We start from the raw sequence: 10,914 nt of genomic DNA, 5'->3' as shown, positions 1-10,914 counted from the left end.
CCGCGCTGCGCAGTCGCCCGGACGACGGCCGCCGAGCCCGCGCGCGCCGCGGTCACTAGGAGACGGTGCCTGGGGATACCGCGCCTGCCGGGAGCCGCCTTCGCCCACGTTGAACTCGGCCTGTCCGCGCCTTGGACCCCGGCCCACACTGGGGTTTCTCTTCCCGAGCTGAGGTACCGTCAGGCAGAGCTGTACGCTCCACAGGGCGGCAGCCAACCCCCCAAATGTAGATTGAGACAAGAGCAGAGCCATTAAGTCAGACCCCACTGGTAGTTTCTCCGTTCCTGGCTTAAGACGTCCCCTTCCCTCCTTCTAGAAAAGTATGGTCTGCATGTTCTCGCTCCTGGGAGTGGCAGTGGGGGAGTGGCAGCAGGGAGGAGGCAGTGCCAAGAGATGACTCAATACTGCGGCGGTTTGGGGGTGTCGCGGTAGCAGGGCCCACGACCTTAATGAAGGCGTTCTTGGAGGTCCGTTGCACAGTCGATCCGGATCTCCCTGGGAGTCCTGCAGGAGGCAGGCCTTAGGAAGAAGCTGCCTGATGTGCTGCGTTGCATAGGCAGTGGGACCCAGTCCAGGGCGGTCAAAGAAGGCTTGCAGGAGAAGCCCTGGCATCAGAAAGATCGGCCCCTCAACAGTAAGCTGCAGGGATGCAGCAGGTGCTCAGGTGTATGGGAGCACTCCTTGCCTCAAAGCAAGCACATGTGAAGAGGGGGTAAAGGACTCTTGAAACACCATCACCTCAGATGTAGTGGATTGAATTATGTCCCCCGAAAACTCTCTGAAGCTTGAATTGTGTCCCCCAAGTTTTATGTATTAGAAACTTAGCCCCCACTGTGGGAAATCCTATTACGGTAGTTGAAAGGTGGAGGCTTGAAGAGGTGATTGGATTGTACAACTGTACAGTAGTGAATGGGTTAAAAATGGTTGCCAGGGGCGTGGTTCTGAGGGCTTTAAAAGAAGAGTGTCTCTCTCTCTCTCTCTCTCTCTCTCTCTCTCTCTCTCTCTCTCTCTCTCTCTCTCTCTCGTTGTCTCTGCTCTCTCTGCTTCCACCATTTTGCAATGTGAGACCCCTGGGTCACTATCGCCACAACCAGATGGACTTTGGACTTCCCAGCCTCAGAAAGTATAAGCAATAAATTTCGTTTTTTTTTTATAAATCACCCAATTCCATGTATTTTGTTATAAGCAACACAAAACGGACTAATGCATCAGAGGAAAATTAAACTCAGATTATCACCAAAAAAAAAAAGGGGGTGGGGGGTGGGGGACATAGCAGTGGTTAAGTACCAAGACATTTCTGTGCTCTCTGCTCTTCTAGGGCTGGGTTTATCTTCTGGCAGATTCACGCGCACCACGGCAGAAGCTGTCCCCCCCATCCCACCCATGCAGACAAGAGTGACACCATTAAGGTAGGTCTCACTGATGGTTTCTCCTTATCCAGTTAAGGCCCTCCCCCTCCTCCCTCCTTCCAGAAAAGCATAATCTGCATTTTCTGGTTTCCTCAGTCAGGACAGGACAGGGGTTTCCAAGGGCAGGCCCACCTCCTGCCTCCTGAGAGTCTAAACACAACGGCAGGTTTCACCAGTCCCCCAAGCACAAGTGCATCCACTAATCCAGCCACCTTAGGGACCACCTTGTCAATCTCCTTAGGATACTGCAGAGAAACACTGCCCCACAAAAAAAGTTTCTGGACATTTAGGGGATGAGGGGGGTGGGGCGCAGGTAGCACTGGGAGCTGTTGTAAGCTAAAGCTGGGATGCTAACCAAACACCATCAGTGGTTCAGCATCTCACTTCAGATGGACAGCTCTGGAGGCAACCCCCGCGCAGAGGCTGAGGCAGTGAGGAACTAGCCCCTTTCCCCTAAAGTGAATTCCAAAAGAAATAAAATTGCTGCTAAAGAAATGTTTCTGATTCAAATAGATGGAAATTCTATTATCAATTTAGGACTTTTCAAATTTACTGCAGCTTGGGCTGGCCAGCTGGCTCAATTTGTTGGAGCACAGTTCTGTAACACCAAGGTTAAGGGTTCCAATCCAACTGCCAAAAAACCCAAATTTCCTGCAGCTTGTCTTTCATTCACCCTAGTTAGGTCAGAAGTCTCTAAATTTCTGAGTACAGTAGTACAATAGAAGCAATTCAATTTTTCCAAACCATACGAATCTCCTAAATTTTTAAATATGATGAATACCAACAATCGATTTTACCAAAGACCTCATAGTTTCCTGGTACCAGTGAATGAACGGTGAGACCATTTCCCTCAAGCCTTTCAAAAATTATAATTAGTTCACCATAAAATCCTCACTTAAACTATTTTCTTGAACTCCATTCTTCCACCTTTCTATTTCAGATTGAGTATCCCTAATTTGAAAATCAGAGATCCAAAATCTGAAACATATTGAGTGTTGACATGATGTTCCAAGGAAATGCTCATTGAAGCATTTCAGATTTCGGATTACGGGTGCTGAATTGGTGAGTATAATGCAAAATTATATTCAAAATCCAGAAAAACCTGAAATCCAGAACAGTTCTGGTCCCAAGTATTTCACGTAACAAACAACCTGTACCTGTATCCAGTGGAGTTATGGCTACTGCTGCAGAGGCTTCTCTGCCAGCTCATCACCAAGACAGCACAAGGCAAGCAGGTGTCAGAGGGCCTGCCTCACCCCCATTTTTGCTCCACCTGCTGTCAGCCTTGGGAACTTCACAACCACATCATAAACCAGAATTTCTCAGCCTTTTAAAAAGGTTTTAACCTCTGGCTCTTTTTATGCCATGGCAGTCCTACCTCAATTGCTGTTATATACACTGCCAAATCTGGGCTTCGTGCTGTGTTCTGTGTTATAACAATTAGACTTTCTAGTTTCTAACAGCAAACATTTTTTGTTGTTTTGCCATTTACTAGCAGTGGTAGCCTTAAGCAAATTATTTATCATTTTAAAAAGCTATGTAATGTAGTTGATGTTAGTACATACCTCACAGGGCTGCTGTGAGGACTATAAACGGGTACATACTCAGTCCTTGTTAATGTGATTGTCTTGTGGGGATAGGAAATACTCTGGCTAGTTGGTAGATGGCAGAGTCCAAGCCTGGCATACAGGTAATACTCACATGCTTGTTGCATGAACCCCTAGGGGTGACATGGAAAATACCTTCTCTAGACTTTGCTAGAATATGCTATCTCCACTTGTCCCTTTCTAGGATCACCAAGAGTACGGTGCCAAGGCCATCATGCCCTGTCCACTGCTCTGCAGGGATGGCCCTGTGCATGTGTAGTCCTTCAGCTCTTGGCCTTACTGCCCCAGTAAAAACATTCACTAGTGACCAATTCCATCTGTGACCCGGTTGGACTGGAGACTCCTGGAAGGTAAAGCCTATGCATCTTTTGCACACCACTGTATGCTCAGGTGCCAAGCATAGAGCTTGGCACACCTGAGGTCCAAAGAGGAGCAGCTGTGGAGTTCAGACTGGCAGTATGTGAGGTCTCTTCTGGCCTCAACTGCCCTGTGCATGCTGCCCACAGCTCTGGAGCTACCTACCAATGCAGCTGCTGCCACCTCTGATACCACAAATGTGGACCCTCAATCAAAACCCAAACCCCATTTCCTTTCTTGGGATTAGACTCCAAACACTTCCATTTTCTGTGCCGAGTCATCTCTTCATAACCCTCAGGGCCCCTGTGAAGCCACAATTCCCCATGCCATACTCCATGGCCCTATGCTTCCATGTCTGGTTTGGAGGGAGCCAGGGATTTTCTGAATGGGAGTTTGGGGCATTTGTATCAGTATGCTCTACCACAATCCTGACATCTGTTTGTGGTGGGGAATGATTCAGCCTGCACCCAGGGAGGTAGAGGAAAACTGCCAGGATATTCTACTTCCCTCCACAGGGACCACTTACAGGTGCCCTCTTCCCGTACAGCCAGAAAGAGAAGAAAGGCAGAGCCAAGTCTGGCCAGTGGGGTCTTCACAGACTTCTGGAGGAGGGGCCTGGCCAGTCAGAAGGCCCTCATCTGGTGCTCACTGGCCAGAACCCTCTGTGGCTCAGGCGGCTACTTGTACCCTTTGAAGAAAGACTACACACACATTTTTATAATCAGAAACTTAGTTTATTTTGAATAAACCACTCAACTTTGAGCAGATGACATTGCCTCAAGTAACTTTTTCTTGGAAGAAAAACAAAATATGGTAAATTCATGAAAAACACTGTCTTCCTTTCTCTTCTTCCTTTGTAGGGCAGAAATTCTGCCTGACATTTCCCATCTTCCTGATAATGTTTACAAAGGACAGCCACTGGGGGCACAAAAGGAAGCTCTCCACAGGTTTAACAGCTACAGGCTATGGTCTGAGCACAGAACACCCTGCAGCTCTAGTGCTCAGGACCACAGATGAATGCAAGTGCGGAACATGGCAAATGTGCAGTCCAAAAGATGCCCGGGGTGTGACATACAGTGCAGAGCTGCAACTCAGGTCTTGTGCCATGGTGGTGCCACAGAAAAGACTCAATGGAGAGATAAAGGCTCCAGATGCTCAGATGCCAGTCCATATGCTAACACAGCATTCACAGCTCACCCCTAGGTCCAGCAGCAGGCACTCTCCTCATTCACAGTTAGCTCCCCCACTGTTCCATTCTGGGTTCATTTGCTACACTCACTCCTAACTTGTCCTCCCAGTCTACCCCACAGCCCCCCTCCCTCGCTGGGGACAACAGGAAGAGACAAAACCTGAGGGGAGAGAAAGGGAACCTGCAGCCAGCCATGTACCCCATGACCCCGACAGTCACAGATTTCCTCTGTCTTCAAGAATTACTCTGTTTTACAGCTTATATGGTACCTGGGAAATCGCTGACGGGGGGTGAAAATGTCTGAATATCAAATAATTTCCACAATAGTCACAGATTTCCCTGTCAGTTATCCCAGGAGGTCAAGGAAGCCCTGTTGAGTATGGGCAGTCTGTTCATCTCAGAGTGGAGGCACTGAGCAAAGCCACAGGAACCCTAGAGATCACAGGTCCAGGTTCAGGACAGGTAGGACACCAAGCAAACCACTTGCTCCCTGCACTCAGCTGTCCAAAAGCTGGTCCTTTCCTCTGGCCAGCCCCTCCTAGTACAGAAGCTGGGACCGCAAACCAAGGACTCTCCTGGGTTTAGACTCCCAGACCACAGAGGTGGTGTCATCTGACAGCTGGAACCAGGTAAGGGGAGCACAACCCACCCCAAAGCAACTGTTGGACATGCTCCAGGCAATATGAAAACAACCTGTGCAAACCTGGCCTCTGAGCCAGGAAGGCCAGTGCCCTTGGGAGGGCCATGTTGAACTCCCACCCTGATGTTCACCAGATGATGGTGCAGCAAGACAGTGTCAGGTATGGTCACATGTGACCCTGGTCAGAGTTACACCACTTGAATACTGGCAAAAAAGAAGGGACCAAGGTAAAACAAATTTATTTGGAGGAACAATTCCCTTCAAAAGTGGATCTCTATCTTTAGGAGACAAAAGGAAACACCATGCTGAACCCCTAGTCTGGAGGGCCACAAGCCCATCTATGTTTTGCTGTGGGCTCTAGCCCAGGTAAACCTCACTTTCAAGAATAAAGATGAGCCCACAGACACACAGTGCCACCAGAGACACCTCTTAGCAAGAAGACCCTCTTCTGTACTGTCTCCTTAGTGCCAAGGTAAGGCAGAAGGCATGATGTGACTCCCTGTGCTCCACGCCCATTACACAGACCAACTCAATTCCCCACCATCTGCCACCTTGCTCTTTCCTTGGGACTCCAGGTGTGGTCAAACATGTGAATTTGAAAAGCAGAGGCCACCCTGGGGCCCTCTTGCAGTACAGACATTCTGAGGCAGGATGGGTGGGCAGCATATGTTACATTCTAAGTAAAATAGCTAGAGGGTAAAACACTCCAATGCCAATTTATTTTTAAAAAGGGCTCTGTGTTATCCTATGGTTTGGTTGCCTTTGTTTTTTATATAATTGTACAACCTTTAAAATTACATAAGTTGTAATGATCTAATACTATTAATAGCCATTTGGAAAAAACTTTTCCTCCCTCCCAACAACCATCCAGGGAGTACTAAAAGTCCTGAAAAGATGCCAATTCAACATAGCTTCTACCCTGGTAGAAACAAAAAGCAAAAAGATGAGAAGAAAACAGAAATTGACTAAGAGGTGTGTTGCCAGTGTCTCTCAGGAGTGGGGCCCTAGCTGTCGCCTGGGGTCATGAAAGGCAGAGCCTGCAGCATGCAGTATCGCAGCCAGAAGACCTCACAGCCACATCTTCCTCACCCTGGCACATTCATGTCCCAACTTAGGTGTCATGGAAATCCTTCAGCAGGGTTCTCCTCCGCTGTTCCGCTATATGCATCTGGTTCTCCAAATCCTGCATCAGGGAAGCAAGATAGGTGCTTGCATGGCCCAGTCCCCAGAGTAGGGAGTAGCCAAAGCCACACCCACCATGTCAGGGGCTCCAAGGGTTCAAAAGCATTGCCTTTCCCACCCTTCTCACCCAGCTTCCACTTCCCATGCTAACAACCCTGTCACCTATTACTATGCCAGTCCTCCCTTACCTGCAATACAGGGTCCAGGGGGATAAGAGGCACCTACCCCTCTGTCATAGCTGTCTGCACGCTCCACTTTCCATGAGAGGTTTTCAATCTCAGCCTCCAGCTGAGCCTGCTGGTATTCAAACTGTATGGGTAGAGCAGGAGGGTCAAAAGGAGAAGGGGCTGTAGCCGGGGCAGGGCCTGCAGATGGAGGGGTACAGGCAGCACCTCAGGCTCGCTTGAGCTACAGACAACCCTGACACTGTCCTCAGAGAGCAGTTCTATGCCCTGTGCCCAGAGCCAGAATCCAAACAAAAGGCTACTTGAAGAGTATGGCGAAATGGCAAGACCACACTCTCCCTCTACCCCAAAGGATGGGGAAGAGTTTAAGCCACTGAAGAGAATGCTCCCAACATATAGAGAAATACTGCAAAAGCAAGTAAAAATGGATATTCTCAGACACTGTATTCACACTGTATTCACTGAACACTTTCCATTTTTTCAACCCTTCTGCAAATCAAGAGCCTTAAAAATACCCAAACCATTTGACTTAGTAATTCTACATCTAAGGAGATAAAGCATTGTGCACAAAGATGCTCTTCAAGAGAACAGAACTGTGGGCGTGGGGTGAGGGGAGGGGGAAGAGAACAGAACTGTGGTTACTAGAGGTGGGAAAGGGAAAGAGGCAGGGAGGTTAGCGAGAAATTGGTTAACGAACATACAGAATGATTACATTTTGTAATGATGAATAAGCTTAACATCCTGATTTGATCATCACACATTGTACAGAGGTATTGATATTCAGCTCTGTATCCCACAAATATGTATAATCAATTGTTTCAATAAAAAAAGATGCTCCTTAATGTCCTACTTATAATAGTGAAAAAGAGAAACAATAAATGTCCTAAATGATGGTACAACCATATGATGATACATTTATGCAGCCATTAAAAAAATGATATGTACATAAGAGAAAGAAAGAATAAAAAAAAAGAAAAAGAAAAAGAAAAAAAAAATAAATAAGAAGGGGAAAAAAAGGTATTTACCAGTCTGGTAAATGGCAACAGCTGTAAAAATAAAATGTTCTACATAACCTTGATTATATATATAAATTAATTTTAAAAGGCTGGATAACGATAACAGTCGTCATTTCTTTCTGGTGGGATTACAGACGGTGGAAATGCTTTTCTATGTTTTCCAATATTTAAATAATAAATGTAAACTAGTTTATAAACAGCAGGAAACAACCCATATCTAAGATAAAGAATTAAACGTCATTTCTTTCTGGTGGGATTACAGACGGTGGAAATGCTTTTCTATGTTTTCCAATATTTAAACAATAAATGTAAACTAGTTTATAAACAGCAGGAAACAACCCATATCTAAGATAAAGAATTAAACAAAAGTAAAACAAGGACAATATAACTCAGGGACATGCATGCTGAATATCCTCCCAAAGCATGGGTATTGGCATTCCAAGTGGCCACAGACCTTTTCAGCCAATTGCTTAAAATATAGTTGTTCAGGGGCTTAGGTGCATCTGCCTTAATATTACAGAAAATGACAGAACTTGAGATCTATTTTGGAGATGGCCAGAGTAGAAATGGAAATTTTATAATTAGACAGTTTTCTTTTCTTTTTTTTTTTTTTTTTTAAAAAGATGACCGGTAAGGGGACCTTAACCCTTGACTTGGTGTTGTCAGCACCACGCTCACCCAGTGAGCAAACCGGCCATCCCTATATGGGATCCGAACCTGTGGCCTTGGTGTTATCAGCACCGCACTCTCCCAAGTGAGCCACAGGCCGGCCCTAATTAGACAGTTTTGTTTTGATTTGCCCTCCCAATGACCAGGGTCTGGTCCCTCCCCTCTCTCCTGCAAAGTGCTGGTAGACAAAGGTATCTCTGAAGCTAACAGGACAGAGTGGAGGGATTGCTTTGGCTTACCAGCTTCTTCCTGGGTCCAGACTCCATGTAGTATGCATATGGGTAAGTGTATTGCAGGGTGTATCGACACTGCAATAGGAGAGAAGAGAAGGGACCTGTGTCTCTGATTCTAACCTACCCACATCTCTGGTGTCCCTTACAATTCTTACCCCACCAGGTAAATTAGTCTGGCTGTACAAGTATGGGCCTGAAAGAAATTAAATCAAGCCAAAGAGAGGATGAATTGAGGGAAGACACAGGGAAAACTGAAACAAAAATAGTCACAGAACACCCACAGTTCCTTTTTCAAACTGTGATTTATTACCAGCAGCTGCCTCAATGGCTTTTCCCTCTCGAGTTGGACATCAGAGTCCACACATCTATCTCAATACTTGTCCAAAGACAATCCCTCATTTTCCTTTGAGTGATGTATAGATGGGACAAAGAAGAAAAAGGTTCTAGTTTCCCCTGCAGGCAAAGGCAGTGGAACACTCTTCTTGGAGATCCTCTGGACAGCCAGCAGAGGGCTATGTCCTTGGTCAGCACACCACAAGGAAATGTGGACCCATAATGAGAAGCATGTAGCGCTGTACAGGATGCACTTCCACCCCCACCCCCACCCCCACCTCACATAGAGCCTTCCATCCTCAGAGGTCTGTGCCTAACAGGGCCAGGCAATGGACTAGGGATAGGAAGAGTGAGGTGGTAGATACCTTGGCCAAGAGCTTCGCAGCATTCTGTAGGTACTGCCAGTCAATCCATGTCCCCAGATTATTCATGACCCTTTCCTGAATCTTCTCGTGAATACGCTGGTATGTTTGTGCCTCTAGCTGCAAGCTTTTGTTGTGGTTTTCCCACTACAGGACACAGAAGAAAGGGGAGAACTACAGGAGTCCTAGGAAGGTGCAGAGGTCCACAAAGGAATTCAGGACAGAGAGTTTGGCTGGCAGGGCATGGCCACAGACTCCTCTAACTTATGTGGACTGTGTGTACTTGAGAATCCAGGAGATGGGGTCTAGTCCACACTTCTAACCCTGTCCAGAGAAACTGTCTGCCTGTCAGATCACTCCGCCTCTCTGGTGCAATAGGATACCAACCAGGAGGACTAAGCAAAGCCAGGCCCTCGCTGGTCTACTATGCTTAGAGACCAAATGTGTCATCTCTGCGGGCTTATGAAGGGTCTCCCTGAGAGGAACTGCTCTCTTAAATGACTACTAACGTGGATGGAAAAGACTGTTTAATAGCCCTTCATTGTCCTTCCATCTACCACTGAACTAAGGTCAGTACCAGGTCCTTCCCCGTCAGCTGTGACTGCCCTGTAGAGCCCGAAAGCCACATCTATAGAGGTAGCACCCAGAGCCACTTCAGGGGCTCCATCCTCTGACTTCTATGTGCACAGGCTGGCTCTGGCTACCAGCCACTGGGAATCCCATCTTAGCAGGCCAACTGGAGGGGCAGGGGTAGAGGCAGGTGCAGGAAAGGATTCCTACCCTCTCAAAGTAGAACAAGTACTTCTTGAGGGCCTCCCTGGCCTGGGCTTGCTGGCTCTGGTTGACAATGTCAGGATTCTCCTTGTACCGACTACACTCGTAGTATTCGCTGCCATGAGTCTTCCAGTCTCCTAGACACATCCAACAGAAGTCTGTACAGAACAGAGGAAGAGCCATTTACAAACGAGACAACCCCACAATCCTCCAAGGCATAGACAAAGCACAAGGACGAACAGACCCTGCTCCAGAGGGGTCACCTGACCAGAATTTCCCAAGAGTGCCTCTTTCCAAAAGGAATGTGCACCTCTCATCCCTGAGATATCCTACTGTCCTTGTAGCTTATCCTTGCAGATAAGAACAATGGCCTAAGGGTATTCTCCATTCCATGAGCACATGTACAGCTATGTGCCTTATTAATCCAACACAGGCAGATGCTGACTGTACTGGTCTGCTGTATCAATGCCACTGTGAGAAGCAAAAACTTGTCTGAGGCTCACGTGGTTATCCAGAACACTCATTGTCTGTACAAACTGCCTTCCTGACTACCTCCCACCCTCACAACACTTGTCCCGGGAAGATTTTTAAACACGAACCTGATAATAAAGGCCTTTTCCCTTTTTCTTTTTTTTTTAAACAGCACATTTCTATAAAAACTATAGTTCATAGTTCATACTCAGAATTATGATTCTGCTTCCACACTGAGGAAGCCAGAGGGAAAAATAATGATCCCCTTATGGACATTATTCATCTAAATAACTGTTGCAGTCTAGGGCTGGCAGGTTATTTCAGTTGGTTAGAGTACGATGTTATAACACCAAGGTCGAGGGTTCATACCCCCTTACAAGCCAGCTGCCCCCCCCCGCCCCAAAATTGTTGCAGTCTAATGGAGAGAGGCCAACCCCAGTGCTTAGATGTCCAATACCTGGTCTACATTTGGTCTCTGCCAGAGTCC

General features: G+C 47.0%; 1 protein-coding gene and 1 long non-coding RNA gene across 7 annotated transcripts in view; one reads left to right on the top strand and one right to left on the bottom strand.

Annotated features, from left to right (window-relative positions):
- The first annotated feature begins 74 nt into the window (after positions 1 to 74).
- Positions 75 to 4,140, top strand: LOC103584928. The gene is made up of 5 exons (XR_550028.1): positions 75 to 173; positions 1,319 to 1,409; positions 2,350 to 2,471; positions 3,201 to 3,366; positions 3,889 to 4,140. It is a non-coding gene; the product is annotated as an uncharacterized LOC103584928 (long non-coding RNA).
- A 1,277-nt stretch (positions 4,141 to 5,417) lies between these two features.
- ARIH2 (ariadne RBR E3 ubiquitin protein ligase 2) overlaps positions 5,418 to 10,914 on the bottom strand; it is a 57,169-nt gene continuing 51,672 nt past the window's right edge. For 2 of the 6 annotated variants that reach the window (XM_008565752.1, XM_008565757.1), the window contains 5 exons: positions 9,963 to 10,114; positions 9,186 to 9,329; positions 8,494 to 8,562; positions 6,610 to 6,749; positions 5,418 to 6,385 (listed from right to left, as the gene is read on the bottom strand). In XM_008565752.1, the coding sequence (XP_008563974.1) occupies positions 6,361 to 6,385; positions 6,610 to 6,749; positions 8,494 to 8,562; positions 9,186 to 9,329; positions 9,963 to 10,114 (530 nt within the window). In that variant the 3' untranslated portion in view covers positions 5,418 to 6,360. Of the gene's footprint in view, positions 6,386 to 6,609; positions 6,750 to 8,493; positions 8,563 to 8,770; positions 9,007 to 9,185; positions 9,330 to 9,962; positions 10,115 to 10,914 lie in introns of those variants that run through there. The other 4 variants (XM_008565753.1, XM_008565756.1, XM_008565758.1 and 1 more) reach the window with 4 other exon arrangements.

This window comes from Galeopterus variegatus, unplaced genomic scaffold, assembly GCF_000696425.1.
Source record: "Galeopterus variegatus unplaced genomic scaffold, G_variegatus-3.0.2 Scaffold203, whole genome shotgun sequence".
Classification (NCBI taxonomy): domain Eukaryota; kingdom Metazoa; phylum Chordata; class Mammalia; order Dermoptera; family Cynocephalidae; genus Galeopterus; species Galeopterus variegatus.
Note: the sequence above shows the minus strand (reverse complement) of the source record. Positions and strands in the feature narration are given on the sequence as shown.